Source organism: Stenella coeruleoalba, assembly GCF_951394435.1.
Source record: "Stenella coeruleoalba genome assembly, chromosome: 4".
NCBI classification, from domain to species: Eukaryota; Metazoa; Chordata; class Mammalia; order Artiodactyla; family Delphinidae; genus Stenella; species Stenella coeruleoalba.
The window spans coordinates 128222262-128239698 of NC_137149.1; the positions used below are offsets into that span (position 1 = coordinate 128222262).

Consider the following 17437-nt stretch of genomic DNA (forward strand, 5'->3'; position numbering starts at 1 on the left):
TCCTATAATGCATTTATTTAGGTCAGTTTTAGAAGAATATAACACCCTCTAATCCCATAGTTAAAACATAAATAATCCCTATTCCTTGATGCCAAGTGCAGTTGGCTACAATTATGTGCTGTTTTGTTCTATCATTTATCATGATGCTCTCATAAAAAAAAAAGTAGCACTTTTTGTCTCTGTGACACCCAGTAAGTGAAACTTTATTTGCATTAATTTCCTTAGAATTATGAAATTAGGAATTTTCAGAAACTATTATGCTAAATTCTAACCAATATTTTAAAAAACATATCTATATTAATTTTATTGAAATTACTTTTGTATTTAGTCGCTAGAAGTCCTTAGAAAGTAACTTTACGGGGCTCACAAGAAGTAGGACATGATTTTATAAAATCTTTTTCTGGGAGAAAAACTTTTAATTTAAATATTTATGTCATTTTATTTTCACCATACAATTTGATTTTAATTAGAATACTACATATAGTATCCATATTCAGCAATGACTTTTCAAAACATATATATGTTAAAGATTAAGAATTCTAGATCTCTAGTCCAGACACCTCTGCCGTGGCTCTATTCTTTGACAATAAATTCTAGCAGGGGTTTGCAAACTGTGGCTTGATGGGGCAAATCAGGTCACAGCTTTTGTTCTACATTTTTACTTAAAAAAATTAAAATTCGTAAAAGAAGAAACTTTTGAAAGAATATGTAACAGAGACCATATCTAGCCCACAAAGACTAAAATATTTACTATCTGACCTTTTACACGAATAAGTTTGCCCATCCCCGATCAATGGATATTTCCACCTGAGTAGCCTATCACTATCTCAAACTTAATTAATCTAAAATCAAAGTTTTTCTGCCCAGACAACACCCTCTTCTAACTCTCCATTTCTCTTAAATTCAACTGAATTAAACCATGACCCTTGGGTCAGAAATAACCATGGCCAGAGTCTCTGTCTGAGCCCTGATAACCATTTCTATGCTTTTCTGTGTCACCACTGCCATTTGCCACAATTTAATCTAGGTTGGCATCACCTTAAGGCTGAATTCCTGTAACTACAATCTCTATTTCACTCTTTGATTCTGTCTGTGCTCCTCATGGGTTAATTTAAAACAACAACTTTATTCTCATCATAAATCACTTAAATTTTATCCAGTTCTCCTATTGCTTACTATTGTATGTCTAAATTATATGGCATTTTCAAAGTCCTACTTCATCAGGCACATGCATTTCCAACTTTATTTTCCATTTAAATGGTTGCCAATAAGAAGTTACTTATCTCCCTGCAGCTAGACCCATCACTTTATTGTATTCTACTTACGTTCTACATCTTCAAATATATAAAAGAAGGATTTTTTTACTATTACTAATGATCATAATAAAAGAATAATTACTAACATATATCAAGCACTGACTACTTAGTTACTGTGCTGAGCTATTTACATAGTATTAACCAATTTTTTGTTACAACAACTTTATAAGGAAGGGACTGCTATTATCATCATTCTAAATATGAGAAATCTGAGGAACAAAGATTCTTGGGCCAAAGTTATACAGCTACTAAGTGGCAACACCAGGGCAGGAAACGAGGCAGCCTGGCTTGTTTCCGTGTTTTTAGCACTGTACTATACTCTTCTCAGAATTAAACCAGTGTGACCTCCTGTTTGGAAAATTCCTACTGCCTGGCTTTCCTGAGGCTCCTTGAAAATGAAGGTTGGTCTACAGTTTCTTCTACAGTAGAGAGTGAAAACACTACCTGTCTATGAAGGGTAGGCAACAGGTTGCCCTCAGGATCAGAAAGATGTGATGTAAGTAAATGTTTCAGCCAGGAGGGTAGGAAAGCTAAGAGAAACAAGTAGAAGAAGACAGGTGTGCAACAAATTCTCCATTGAGGGGTCGGTGCCCATGGTGGAATGGGTTGAGAGTGCGTTTGATGGCAAGGCTTAGTCCTGTGCCCCAACTTTGGAATTCCTGATGGATACCGACAAGAAGGGTAGTCCCACTCCACAGGCAGCCAAATGTGGGAGAAAAATAAAGGCGAGGATTAATTAGGCAGAGAGAAGGATTGACTTAACACACCCAAGGCTCCTCACTGGAAGGAACCCAGAAGTTTCTGCCCAAATCCACAAGAGAACATAGAGGATGGCTAAGGAGAGCCAGACCTGCAGGGGAGAGGTAGTGGTGAGATGGCGTAAAGGAAGATGATCCAAGTACAGCAGAGATAGCTTAAAAGCATGGCCTGGATAGATAGACTGAGGCTCAGAGGATCTGCAGTACCTATTTTTCAAAATGTCCTCCACTCTAAAGAAAATACCTCTTAACAAGGATGTGCATATATTTTTCTGGCATATGTAGCACTAAGCATTATCTCTATTACAAAATCAATCATTTAACAAGTTTTAATAAAACCACAGAGTGGTTTAATATGTATTAAAAGGTATATATCCTTTCTGTATACTTTTTTAATGCACAAATTATAGTCCTGTAGCATGAGCTGTACATAACAGTGAAGACAAAGCTCAATTGTCCCATAAAAATGTGAACAATGTAAGGTTAGGTTTCCACAGAAAATTAAAATAAACTACTGTGTCAGAAAATTAAAATTAAGATAAGATAGAGGATTAAATAAGTAAGCTTACTAATGGTAGGTGATGGTAATGAGGTTCATGCCTATATGCATCATGACTAGCCCTCAGTACATATGTGCATATGATTAACCGATCAAAGTATTTTGACAACTTTTTGAATATTATGCACATTAGGACACCAAGACAAAAATAAACACGTTCCACATTATCACCTACTATGAGAACTAAAAAAAATTTTTTTTAATTAGTATTTAACTCAACTCCACTCTTCCTTCCTGAGTAAACAGAGCCTTGAAAAGCAGAAGACAAACTTGTTCCTTAATCATGCTGACTGGACGAAGCAAATACATTTGTTTTTGAAGGTGCATGACATACTGAGAGTGGCACACTGAAAAAAAAAATAGGGTGTGAATTAAATCAGCGGTGCTCCAACACCTGCTGTCTCCATTTTACAAATGACGAAACTGAGAGCATCAGTAGCTAGCCTGAGTTAAATACAATGTTCCTAAGTGGTAGAGCTGGGCTTCAAACTCCAGTCAGTCCAATCTCTTTTTTTTTTTTTTTTTCTGTACGCGGGCCTCTCACTGTTGTGGTCTCTCCCCTTGCTGAGCACAGGCTCCGGATGCGCAGGCTCAGCGGCCACGGCTCACGGGCCTAGCCGCTCCGCGGCATGTGGGATCTTCCCGGACCAGGGCACGAACCCGTGTCCCCTGCATTGGCGGGCAGACTCTTAACCACTGCGCCACTAGGGAAGCCCCCAGCCCAATCTCTTAAACACTGCACCAACAGTGCTTCACAATGCATTTCACAAAATTCGGCATCCATTCTCTAAAAAAAAAAAAAAAACTCTTAATAAAAGGAATAGAATAATTATTTCTTAACATAATCACATCTTCTTTAAACTAATACCAACTTCAAACCTACTAATAAATCACTGTAAGTGTCCCTGTTGTATTCAGGAGAAAGAATAAGATACCTGGTGGCTTTTCTTTGGAACTTTCTGGAATTTCTGATTAATAACATAAAGCAGAAAAATAAGAAACTCTAGTTATAACCATTCAAAACGATAAGACGATTACTTATAAACTGTACAACTGCTTAACAAAACTAAGCATAGGGCTTCCCTAGTGGCGCAGTGGTTGAGAGTCTGCCTGCCGAAGCAGGGGACACGGGTTCGTGCCCCGGTCCGGGAAGATCCCACATGCCATGGAGCGGCTGGGCCCGTGAGCCATGGCCGCTGAGCCTGCGCGTCCGGAGCCTGTGCTGCGCAACGGGAGAGGCCACAACAGAGAGAGGCCCGCATACCGCAAAACAAAACAAAACAAAACAACTTAGTAAGCCTAGTACCTAAGAGATCATAAGAACTGAAATGGTAAGTTCTTTGAGATGGTTTGGAACAAAATAAACGTTAAATAAAAGTTATATAACCAATAATTTTCATATTCTTCATTCTATATCTTAGCAATATGTAAAGGAAATTATCTAACTCACTTAGGAATAAATATGATAAGGAATATACTAGAGCTATATGAAAATCAATAAAACTAAATTAAAAAGCAAAAAAAGACAAATAATTTGAGAAGTAGACTTTATTTCTGGATAGAAACACTGTGTATTACAGAGATATCATTTTTTCCAAATTATTTCATAAGAAATGAAATCGGAGGTGAAATTGACATTACGATGTTTAAGTTCGTCTGGGAAAATCCACTGGTGAAAATAGAATAATTTTGAAATAGAAAAGTAATAAAGAGGAACTAGACCTAGTGGATGTTAAAATTTATCACAAAATGCAAAGTTTCTCACTGAAATACTGATAGCTGACTCAATGAAATATCATAACACTGAATCTTAAAGCAGCAGGTGAGGGAAGAGTTATTATTTAACAAAGTTTCTATGAAGCCATTGATTAGTGATTTAGGAGAAAAATTATACTCTCATCTCACCATATGACAAATTCATATAGTGAAAAACAAAAAGACATCTGAAAAAAACAATATAAGTAAGAATCTGATTTCTGGATAGGCTTTAAAAAAAAAATCAACAAAATAAATTGACAAATTTGACAAAATAAAAATTAATACGTTCTATAAGTTAAAGTATAATAAAATGATAGGGTGAACAGAGTGAGAAAAAGTGAAATAAATATCAACAAAATAAATTGACAAATTTGACAAAATAAAAATTAATACGTTCTATAAGTTAAAGTATAATAAAATGATAGGGTGAACAGAGTGAGAAAAAGTGAAATAAATATGTTAAAATGTACTTGTTCCTTATATATGAAAGCATTATAAAATTCAGTTAAGAAAAACAAAAATATATCTAAATATAAATAACAAACAAATAATTTCAGTGAAAATGCAAACAACAGATGAACACTTTACGGAATCCAATACCTACAGTAACCAAGAAAGCAAATTAAAATGAAATGCATTTCTCACTTTTCAAATTTGGGAAAAAATTACATTTTATTGACTTTTGGGGGTGATCTCTATGTATACAGATGTCAAATTATAACATTGTACAGCTGAAACATATAATTAAAAAATAGTTTATTATATATTTTTGTAAAGGTAATGTATTTACACGGTTGAAAAACAAAACAATAGGAAAAGGTATTCATTTAGAAATTGTACCCTGATTCTTGTCCCTGTTAACCTATTTTTCCCTTCACCTCCTCTCTTGATTTAGGCAACCATTTTTAGTTATTGCAAATGCTTGAAAGTTTCCTTATGAAATGCAAGCAAATCTAGAAATATATACTTATATTCCCACATTCCTTAAATAAAATTAAATAACAGCTAGCATTTTACATGAGGTTAAATATTTTTTATGAATCAAAATACTATTTGTATTTTCTTATGCAAACTGTTCATTCATCTTTGCCCACTGTTCTGTTGCTTTGTATTTCTCCACACTCCCACAATTCCTAAAATATATTTAGAGAGAAAACTCCTGGTGATTTGAGAGGCAGATATTTTTTCCCTGCTTATTATTCTCCTTTAGAATTTCCCCAGAGTTTTTGTTTTGGTTTGGTTTGGTTTTTGCCAGCAAAAGGATTTTTTTTTTTAATGAGTCAGATTTATCTTTTTATCTTTCTCTTTCTCCTTTAGATGGTGGAATTGAGTAATAGAAAAATTTCAGCTAGATTCTTTTGGATTTTCTAAGTATTAAGTCATTTACAAATAACAGTTTTACTTCCACCTTTCTAAGTTTCATAGCTCAAATTTCTTTCTCTCATCTGGCTTTGTTAACTAACAACACTGGTACAGCATCACCAGCAGGGGTGAGAGGTGGACACACTTACCTTGTTTGTACTTTGAGCAGAAGTAGCAGAAGTGCCTCTAGCGTTTGGTCATTATTTACAATGCTATCACTGGGCTGAGTTTGCGCATGTGTATGTGTGAACACACGGTCTGTCAGTCTGCCATGCTTATAAAATGTTTAACTCTTTCTTTATTGAGCTGTCTCTCTTTTTTGAAACGTCCAGAATGGCTGTTGAATTTTGTCAAATGAGTAGAAATTAACATGTGATTTTTTTCCCCTTAGATCAACTATTATGATGAATTATTTTAATAGAATTCATAATCTTTCATCCCTGGAATGAACCCTACTTCATCAGGATATATAACCCCTCTAATGAGCTGCTGCTAATAATTTTCTGAAGAGTTTTTCATTGATATTCTTAAATAAAACTGGGAATAGTTTTCTTCTTGTGAAATTCTGACCAAGTTTAGGTGCCAATGATAGTCTCCCTTCATTAAAATAATTTGAGTTTGTATTCCTCTGGAAGGGTTTAAATCACCCTGAAATAATCTCTTCTTGAAAAAAAATCATTGGATAGGATGTAACTTGCAAATGATGCATACTGTAATATCTAGGTAACCAATCTTGAGTTGTAATCTTGAGTTACAATTTTAAAAGTTACATGTAATATTTAAGGTAACAAATACAAAGAGTAAAACACAATTAAATAATGAAGTAGTAGAGGAAACAGCGATAGTAAAAAGCCGATTCATCCGAATTAAGGCAAGAAAGGAAGAACAAAACTACGTAAAGAGATGGGTCAAATGGAAACAAAGAGTAGACTGGTAGATATAAACACAGCTATATGAGTAATTATATTAAATGAAAATGGATTAAATGCTCTATGTAAAAGACTAAGATTGCCAGATTAAATTAAAAACAAAAATGTAAAACCTGTGGTTTTAGAAGGCACACTTGTAACATAAGGGCAAAGACAGGCTGAAAGTAAATGGAAGGACCAAAAAGCAAGTCATTACAGTTAAAGGACTAAAATTATTCAGTGTTTATTATCTGAGAGAATTCTGGCTGTTAAAATCAATACCAAAAAAATAATTCTTAATTTATTTTCTTAATTCTCAATTGTGTGAAATTCTCAATTGTCTGAAAAATAAACGATACACTTTTTGAATAACTCAGGAATCAGAGAGGAAATCCCAATGGAATTCAGGCAAACAATAAAGATATGAAATCATCATTAGGCACAGAAAAAGGATTCTATTAAATAGAGCAATTCCGGGAAGCAAGAGACGGTAAAAATGGGAAAGCAGCAGGAAAGGGGTGAAGCCCATAGAAGAATGTGACGTGGGGCTTGCCATTCCTAAGTGCGCAGAGCTACAGAAGAGTCACCCCCAGACAGAGGAAGGGGCGAGAATGTGTTACTAATTCCTGCATCCCATTGGTCAAAGATTAGCCAGACAGCCTGTTAACTTGTCCACATTTCCATGTCAGGAGGAAACCCCGGGCAGGAAACTCAGGATGTGAGCAAGTGCACCCACCCCACCTGTCAGGATGTACCTTGTGGAGTCCATCAGAGATTACAAGAAGGTGCTACGCACCGGTTCTGACCTCTTCCAGCTTTGTCACTGGAAGCTACCACTGAGGGACACAGCCCCTTCCTACCAATGCATTTCCCTCCTTTTTGAAAGATGTGCTTTCTGAGATCTTCTACCCATGGGCACAAAGAATTTTTCTCCATTTCTCCCAGCAATGAATCCCTGTTCAACCTCAGTCCCCACTCAGAACTGGGCTCTTTCCTTCTTGTTGGTGATTGTTGAGAGCTGTCATCACTGGGCCCCCTCCATACTTCCATTCCTCTCTGTCCCTCCAGTGGAACTTCCTGTGCAAATTCTCTAGCCTCAGTTGCTTTTGCCTATACTCCACATGGTTTGGATTTTAGAGCTTTTCACTATCTCTGAGTTTTGCTTTAGACTTAGTTTGTGGGTCTTTCCACAGTCCCATTCTACATGATTTCCGAGAGAATTACATTTGGTCCAATCCCCTGCTCATTATGGAACCAGGAAGGATTGTTTTGTCCATCGCCAGATGAACGGATAAAGAAGATGTGGCACATATATACAATGGAATACTACTCAGCCATAAAAAGAAATGAAATTGAGTTATTTGTAGGAGATGGATGGACCTAGAGACTGTCATACAGAGTGCAGTAAGTCAGAAAGAGAAAAACAAATACCGTACGCTAACACATATATATGGAATCTAAAAAAAAAAAAAAAATATGGTTCTGAAGAACCTAGGGGCAGGACAGGAGTAAAGACACAGATGTAGACAATGGACTTGAGGACACAGGGAGGGGGAAAGGTAAGCTGGGACGAAGTGAGAGAGTGGCATGGACATATATACACTACCAAATGTAAAATAGAGAGCTAGTGGGAAGCAGCCTCATAGCACAGGGAGATCAGTTTGGTGCTTTGTGTCCACCTAGAGGGGTGGGATAGGGAGGGTGGGAGGGAGACTCAAGAGGGAGGAGATATGGGAATATATGTTTATGTAGAGTTGATTCACTTTGTTATACAGCAGAAACTAACACACCATTGTAAAGCAATTATACTCCAATAAAGATGTTAAAAAAAAAAAGCTGTTAATGTCAGCACTGATGAGGATGCAATGTCACCAAGACTCACAAAGGGATGACAAAGATATACATTTGTACATATTTTCTGGAGTATGTCTTGAGCACCATTACAATATTTATAACTTTAAACATTTTAATTCTCCTCCTAGAAAATTTTCCTAATAAAATTTTCAGAAATCTGGTCAGGGATTTATTCAAAAATATATTTACTGAAGTATTATTTTAATAACCACAAATTAACCAGATTATAATCAGTTGTGATATATTTTAAATTGGAGTATTATATACACATTAAAAATAATATTAACTTATGTAGTATCACAGGGAAATGTCACAGTTTATTGTTAAATAGACAACAGTACAAGGCAAATTTTCAATAATTTTTATATCAACCATGTAGAAAAAATAGCCCGGGAAAGAATCATGTAATAAGCTGCCTCTTAGTTATTGCATTACTGGTGATGTTTTTCCCACTTTACACTTTTCTATAGTTTTCACTCATACTATAGTGAGCACATTACTTTGATAATCAGAAAGATAATAAGAAATAAAACAAAAAATAAAAATAAAATCTTGAGACCCTTCCTCACACCAGGTAAGAACAGGTATCACAGGCCTCCACAAATAACCACAACATAATATGATTATTTAAGTACCCAAAAGGAAGCTTTGGTTTTTAAGTACCACAAAGGAAGCTGCTCTGAATTTTTATTAAGAATCCCTAAACTCAAGAAACAACCTACTCAAAAACTAGGAATCAAGGAGAATTCTGAGAAAGAGAAAGCACTTTTTTATGACTTCAAAACAACTCAGGGGAGATTCCTGTTTAATTTCTTGCATATTTCAAGTATGATTTCACTTAAAGAAAATTCCCCTGGCTTTTGCCCCAGAATTGATCATAATGGATTTTTAAAAAATAATATGTTTATTTTCACAAACAGTGACAAGACAATTTAAAGCTATGTTGCTATAACAAAAATGTCCCAGTTCTACTCCTCAACATCCAAAATGCCCTCCTGCTTCTTTGAGCCATCAGTGGTAGCAATACATAAAATGTGTTTAACCCTAAGACTGTCAGTAAGTTATTTCTTGAGTTTAGGGGATTCCCTATAAAAAATCTAGGAAACAGAGCAATTTCAAAGAAGCACATGAAGTTAGAGGATATGTTTTACTTTGTAGGCAATTATAAGCAGAGGACATTTTCTTCACACTTTTTCTTCCACTTTATATTTACTTCATTATTTTCTGATGCCAGAAATGATTGCACAAGAGAGGAATTACTTGTTTCCTCTTAGGATTCTTATAAAGAGTTTCACTTTTCATAAACCCCTGTATTTACTCTACTGCTTATCCTGATCTATACAAATGATTCAGAAATTTTTCTAAAGGAGTTAAATATTATAACTGAAAGTAAAAATTAAATGCATGTGTTCACTTTATCAAGAAGTCAGTTCCTTTGATTTCCATTTCTGCAGCTTTATTTTGTTTAGTTCTTGAGACTGTACTTGATTTTACATCATTCTCAAACATTTTTCAAAAGTTTCAAACAGTCATTCAAGAACTCTAATCTACATTATTCTCTAATTTCCTTACACTTGTAAAATCATTCAGAAATTTGATAGTTGCATTACATTTATTATTTAACTTTAAGCACCCCAGTTCCTTTAAAATTAACTTAATAATAGAAAAAAGTGAGATGCAGAATGTCTTCATCTAATATGCCAAGGGTTGGCAAACTACGACCCACAGGCCAAACTTCACCGGCCATTTGTTTTTGTAAATAAAGTTTTGTTGGGACAAATCCATGCCCATCCACGTCTACAGCAATAAGGGCAGAGTTTAGTAGTTGCAACAGATATCATTTGGCTGGCAAAGCCTGTCTGGATTTTTTCAGAAAAAATTTGCCCACCTCTGTTATGTGCAGTGTTCTCTGTCCTCAGAAAATGTTTTCAACATTCTATAACAAATGGCATTTTCTTTTTTAACTAAGATGCTCATTTTTTAAAATTCTGGATATATATATAACATCCCAGGTTTGCCAGATCTTCATTATTACTAATTATACATTATTACATAAATGGGTCTATACTGTATGATGTAATTCTTAAAAGCTTTACTTACATGACCTCCTGTACATTTGCTATCTTCTAACACTGACTTCTTTGTTTCCTGTGACGTCACCAACATAGCACGTGATGGGACATTGTTTTAAAGAACCACATGACCATATGTAGGAATGGATTCTGTAGGAATCAAAGGTAGGATACAAAGATTAAAAATTATGTATTGAATAATCTTAACTTCCTTGAATTTATGATTACTTCTGCATCTGATGATGCTAGAAAAGACAGGAAGACTCATGGAGAAAGCTTCAGAAGTCAATAGAAACTTTTTTAAATTAAGTTTTCCTAAAATCTTCAGTCTTCCTCAGAATTTAACTCACATCCATGTTGACTATAGCTGCTTCATTTGGGAAAAGAAAGTATCATATATCATTTAAAATAAAGATTTTTTTACTCTTTCCCTGGAACTGGTGACCAGAACCAAATGTTGGGGATAAAGAAGCATTAAGTTTCCCACATTCTAAAAAGAATTTTGTTGCTAGGTCCAGCAACCTGCTCCAGGGAGAACTCAGAGGTAGGCAAACCCTTACTATTTCTACTACCTCCAAACCATCAACTCCACCCCAAGACCCCATCCCCAGTCCATATACAGAAGACTAAAATACCAGCATGGGAAGGGAAAGGAAATGATTGGAATCACCAGCGAGGAACATGATGGAAAATGCTATGGGATTATACACAAGAGACTGTGCTATAAACTGAATTGTGTCTCCCCAAAATTCTTATGTTGAAGCCCTAACCCCCATTGTGATGGTATTTGGAGACGGGGCTTTGGGAAGTAATTAGGTTTAAATGAGGTTATAAGGGTGGAGCCCTCATGATGGGATTAGTGCCTTTATGATAAGTGACATCAGAGAGCTTGCTTCCTTCCCCTCTCTCTCCACCACATGAGGACACAGTGAAAAGGCAGCCATCTGCAAGCCAGGAAGGGGCGTCCTCACCAGAGAACTCAATCATCTGGCATCTTGATCTTGTACCTTCCAGCCTCCAGAAGTCCAGGTGTGCTATTTTGTTATGGCAGCCTGAGCTGAATAATACAGACTGGCATCACATCCCCTGACTAGACATCATATCAGCTCATGAGATGGTTGATTTGTTCTTAAACCTACATGACTAAAGAAAAAAATAATGAAGAAAAGTATCAAATTTTGCTTCCAGGGTTTGATCCAGCAAAACCGTGTGAGTTTCCCATGGATCAAGACTGGCCTCCTTGCAAGGGGACTCAAAATCAGACCTGGTGGGCTGTACCACCAGGGGAAACTGATGAGAGGGTAGGAAGAGGTTAAGCCTAATCACCTACAGAGGGCTGGTGTGGAGGCCACTACAGGTGTGTGGAAGAACTCACACACATGGCCCACAGGAGAGCCCAACTTTGGAACCTCCTACACAGAAGCTTTCAATGATTCATTCTTGTTATCCAGGAAGAGAAGCAACGACCAACAGAGGATAGCCTAGTTCAGTCAGGAGCCATTTGGCCCATCTGCCCTATGCCACCCTCTTAGTCCCCAACTTCCTGCAGTTAAAATCAGAAGGAGGTTAGAAAGCATGAAGACGTAGACCACACCCTCTTCCCCCAATGGTCCCACAGGCCCAACTTGAGCTGAGGGAATATATGGAGATGAGACTGGAATTTTAAATGGACTAGACAATTCAATAATTGGAAGTGACCAAAATGCTATAGGATCTGACACTTTTGCGAACGGATAATTACAAATGGATTATGAGGGAAGTCGTTCCAGAAACACTGAAGAGTTAGCATAAATAGGTCTTTGATACCACCTGTTACAGAGGAAAAGGGAAGAGGCAATGATTGTTCAGAAAAGAGTAACTCATTTTGGATCAATTTAAGGCAAACTGCTATTCCATCATTTCTCCACTCTCTAGCAATGACTTTTCTAGTTTATTCCCTTTCAAGCTCTCTTTTTAACAATCTCTCACCTCATTCATTACTATTATATAATAATGAGAAGAATAGTAAGAATCCTTATGAAGCTTTTTGTTGAAAGAAAAAAAGATTAAGGTTTTTGAGAAAAATGTCTATTCAATTGAAAAGTTGATCTTAGACACAGCCATCAATCTTAGCTTTTTGTTTTTCATTTTTTCTTTTTTTGCTTTCTTCTCTGCATCATGTTCATATTACAGCCAACTCCTTAGTCCTGGTTTTACTTCCCACTTCTATTATCTCATAAGAACTTTTTCTTAGAGATTTTTCTTGGACATTTTTTCATCCTCTCTACAAACTTTCATCAACTCTATCACGCACACCTAAGAGAGACCTCTTCCTTGGACATTTTTCCTCTTCAACCAAGAAATAAGCTTCCTTGATAGCCCCACAACTGACGAATTCTGCAGGAGGCATGAGTATGAAATTAGCAAATACCCTGAAAGGCACAGGATGGGCACTTAGACCCATCTGATTCTCAAATGGAAAGACCCTGAGAACTGCTATGGCTTTTTGGCTACACCTGTTTACCCTGAGCTTCAAAAAGGAGGATGAATACCAACACCTAAGTCTGTGGTTTAAAGCTAGATGGACTCCTGCCTTCCATACCCTATGTAGTTTAATCTTTCAATTATTAGCAATAAGGGTTAATGTTTCTAGGAAGATAGCAGGCTAGCTTCTTCAGGAAACACCTAACAAGGGGTAACCAAAATATTTAAAAAACAAAAAACTTCAATTCAGCTCTGCTGCCATTTTGCCCTAATAATTTGCCTCAAGTTAAGTGACATATTCTTGAAAGCGCTATAACCATGCTCGTTCTCCATCACTGCACAGCCATGATAACAGATTAAGGCTGACCTAATCAGATTGTTGGCTTCTATGTGGCCAACCACATGTTTGGGGAAATCTGTCTCTTATATTGGACTTTAATTAGTACATATTAAATGGAATTAGAAGCAAAGAATGTTAGATACTCCAAAGAACGTCCAGCCAGGCATCCATATTTCATAGAGGAGAAAAAAAAAAAAAAAAAAAAGGTCCCAAAGAGACCAAATGCCTTTCTCTGACCAGCAAGGGTATCTAAGAATTTATATACATTTTCATAAAAGATGCAAAGATGCTATTCAGAGTTGTAGTGAACACTGAGGCACTCATTACCCCAGCTGAGAGCTCAGAGCTGAGCCTCTCTGCAGAAATGCCCTCAGTGGAAGACAGCTGCCCAGCACAAGGTCACAACCCCTCCCTGGGGGCCTGGCCTCCTTCCCTGGAGTTGGAATATCCCTGAAGGGTCATCACAGCTTCACAGCACTCCCCGTGGGACTGACTGGCTGAGGCTTCTGCTGCAACTGCATCCCAGTTCAACTTCTCCCTCTACCCACTTACTTCCATTCCCCCTCACTTCCATCAAGTGTTGGTCCTGAGAACATGCCCCATTGAGTCTCCTGCATGTACATTTCTATCTCAGAGTCTGCTTCCCAGGGAACCCAACCTACAAAAAGAGTATATGCTCTTTCTTGAGAAAATGTATGGTTGAGAAACACTTGGATTAATCTGACATAGATTATGGCGGGACCCCCTTTAATTTGACAATGTGCACTGTGAACCTCCAATGAATACACAGAGTCACCGGAAGTTATTTAGTCTCAGAAGCCACTTTTTACATTGAACATCTTCTGAGACTTGTGTTCTGTGGAATATGTTCTGGGAAACATGAATGCAGTTCACTCTAGCTCACATGAGAATATAATTGTTAAAGTTACTCATGTCAGTATTTCCTGTAATGGCAAAAGAATGGAAATAACACTGGAGGAATGATAAACAATAAAAAACAATAGAGGAAACAAAAATAACAATAGAGGAATGTTTAAATTATGATATGTCCATTTAATGAAATATTATGCATCCATAGAAAGAAAATGAGAAATTCTTTAAGTACTAGAATGAAAAAATATCCAAGGTATATTTTTCAAGTCCAAACAGCAAGGTTAGGCAGTAGTATGTAAGTGTTTTTAAAAAGGGGAAGGATTAAATATATGTGTACATTTTCTTGTGTGTGCACAAAATATTTGTAAAGACACATACTAGAAAATGATAGCGCTAGTTGTTTCTACAGGAGGAAATTAAAAGCACTTTGACCTTTGAATTTTAAATGATAGAAATGGATGACCTCTTCAAAAAATTAACATATTACAAATTAAAAGCAAAACACTATAAAGTAATAAATAGCAGACATTTAAATATTTTGTCTAATCATATATGAAGAAACTCTGGAAAAAAATGTATAACATCCTCTACAAAGTTACTTAGACTGTGAACTCCTTCAAGATGGGAACCATATCTTATTCATTTATTCATAAGGGCTGAAGCCTAGCAGAGTGCCTGAACCAGAGGAGCCAATCATTTGTTTGCTTTTTAATTGAATCCTATTGCTTCTAAACAGCAATACATTTAAAACAGCCCTTCCTCCCTTCCTTCCTCCCTCCCTCCCTCCCTCCTTCCTTCCTTCCTTTCCTTCTAAAATCAATATTTTTTTAAAATGTGGGATCCAGGGAAGCTCTAGAAATGGAGAAAGAACTGCACATTCTCTTAACGTATTTTCCTGGTTTGGTTTTCCCCTTATTAGCCTATACCCAGAAACATTTAAAAAGTATCTGAAGCTGTGCTGTCCGATACAATAGCCACTAGCCACATGTGGCTGTTTTAAAATAAACGTAAATTAATTAAAATAAAATAAAACTAGAAATTGACATCCTCAGTTGAGCCGGCCACATTTCAAGTGCCCAAAAGTCACACGAGGTTAGTGGCTACCATACTGGACACAGCAGACAGAGAACATTTTCATCACTGCAGAAACTTCTGGATAGCACTGACCTAGGTATAGTACAGAAATTTGTTTCAGACATATCTGGGTTGAATTCCAACTTAGACACTTACTAACGGTAAGGTTTAGGGAAAGTTAGTCTCTCAGAGCCTCAGTTTCCTCATCTATAGAATAGGGAAAATAAGAATACTGGGTCATTGTGAGGTTCACGTGAGCTCCTTCATGCAGACTACATAGGACACAGTGAACATGTAAAATGTTACCTCTCAGCCATCATCACTACTGTGAATGTAACACCTCACCAAGAACCAGTCATCTCATTCCTCACAATCGGGCTCTTCCACCCCTCCCATAGGACTGGAAAGAGACAAAGTGGTCTTTAACATCCTCACAGTCTAGTTCAGTGTTATTCAAGTGCCAGTTTACAATGAAGAAAGCTTGCACTGGGAATTCCCTAGTGGTCCAGGCGTTAGCACTCCTTTCTCACTGCCGGGGCCCCAGGTTCAATCCCGCAAGCTGTGCAATGTAGCCAAAATAAATAAATAAATAAATAAATTTAAAGAGAGAAAAAAAAGCTTGCTCTAATTCCTTCTTCAGAAAAGTCTTACTAGGAAAAAAGAAATGTCGGATGAACTAGTCAGATGAACTAAACATGTGCTAGTGATGTGGTGAATTTACATTCTGGGGCAAGCTCTTTATTGGGTCAAATTCTGGGAACAAACATTTTCATATGTTAGATTGCAGTGGTCTAGTTGGGGACACATAAACCCCTTGATAGGATTTTAAAATTCTCACAGAGAAGTCTGTTAAACTTTTCCATGAGTAGGGCAAAATCTAAGACAACAGAATTGAAGGGGAAAAGACAGTTGGGTCAGTCCAGATGAGGTTTTTATAGTGAGTGTATTTGAGCTCAGTTCTGAAGAACAGAAAAATCATGATGAGGAAAGAAAGAGAAGTGGAGAAGAATAACAAAGGAATAATACCCAGAGAAAGGAAAGAGAAAGATGGGAGAGAAGACTTGTAGCTTTAGCCTTTCAAGAACAAAGCAATATTTTCCTTGTATCCCATAAGCCAAGACACTCCCTTGTTAACTTATGGCTTCCGAAAGAGAAAACCAGAGAGACTTGAATTTAGTAGCGGCCAGCTTGGGCCTTTTTAGTCCTACTAGGCAGTATCTTCATATAACTGGAATATGAAATATATATAATTTTAAACTCTAAAATTATACATGGAAAGCTATTCTGGTGACTTTCTGACCCTTCAAATATTTGCAGTTAAAGATAAATGAGCCCCAAACCACGAAGTTCCTAAGTATGTGTCTATAAAATGAATGTTCTGCTTTTGCCTCCTTCAGGTATTTATATAAAAAGATCTATATAAAAATTATTCTTCATCATAAAAATAAGCCAATCATTACTAAACAGTTTTCCAGTTCTGCCACTATAGAAAACTGTTTAACGATTAAAGTGTATGTTGTGATTTATAACCGCCGTAACGGCACCAATCTCTACATGATTGCTTGGTGCTGCCACGGAGCACATACCTCATCTGTTGTGGCATGAAATGCGCCATGTGACAATTTATAATGATGCACAATTTCTTATTACCTACTGATAATAACCTATCAGTGAAAACAACAGCTTAATTCTATAGCACATCTCCTGCTGGCAAATAACTGGATTCAAACATCTCTCTCGCTTCTCACCAATCCCTAACAGAAGCAAAGAGGTATGATTACCACGATCCTCAGAAACAACACTTACAATTAAGTAAAAATAAAAAAATTGTTTAAAAAGCTAAGGCAAAGCTGCTCTTTTATTTATTAAATACAGATGTACTTTAGACCAATAATTCCTCAGTCCCCTGTTTCCAGTTCACTACAGCTGGTTACCATTCTCCTATTGTTTTATTTTTCTTGCTGATTAGGCCTCTGGTATTTCCCATTCCAAATATTTGGCTCTTTATGAAATTATGAAATTTCCCATTCCAAATATTTGGCTCTTTATGAAATGGATCAAATGATTTACCCTGAACTTTGAATCCCTAAATCAACACCG

The 17437-nt window shown here is 36.6% G+C and overlaps 1 protein-coding gene across 3 annotated transcripts in view; it reads right to left on the bottom strand.

Annotated features, from left to right (window-relative positions):
• The window catches only part of IL15 (interleukin 15), a 78798-nt gene that overhangs the window by 36605 nt on the left and 24756 nt on the right, over positions 1-17437 (bottom strand). For 2 of the 3 annotated variants that reach the window (XM_079920531.1, XM_079920532.1), the window contains exon 1: positions 10616-10670. Coding sequence is in view for 1 of the 3 variants with exons in the window: in XM_079920533.1 (XP_079776659.1) it covers positions 10616-10681 (66 nt within the window). In the remaining 2 variants the exon portion in view is untranslated. Of the gene's footprint in view, positions 1-10615; positions 10738-17437 lie in introns of those variants that run through there. The other variant, XM_079920533.1, reaches the window with a different exon arrangement.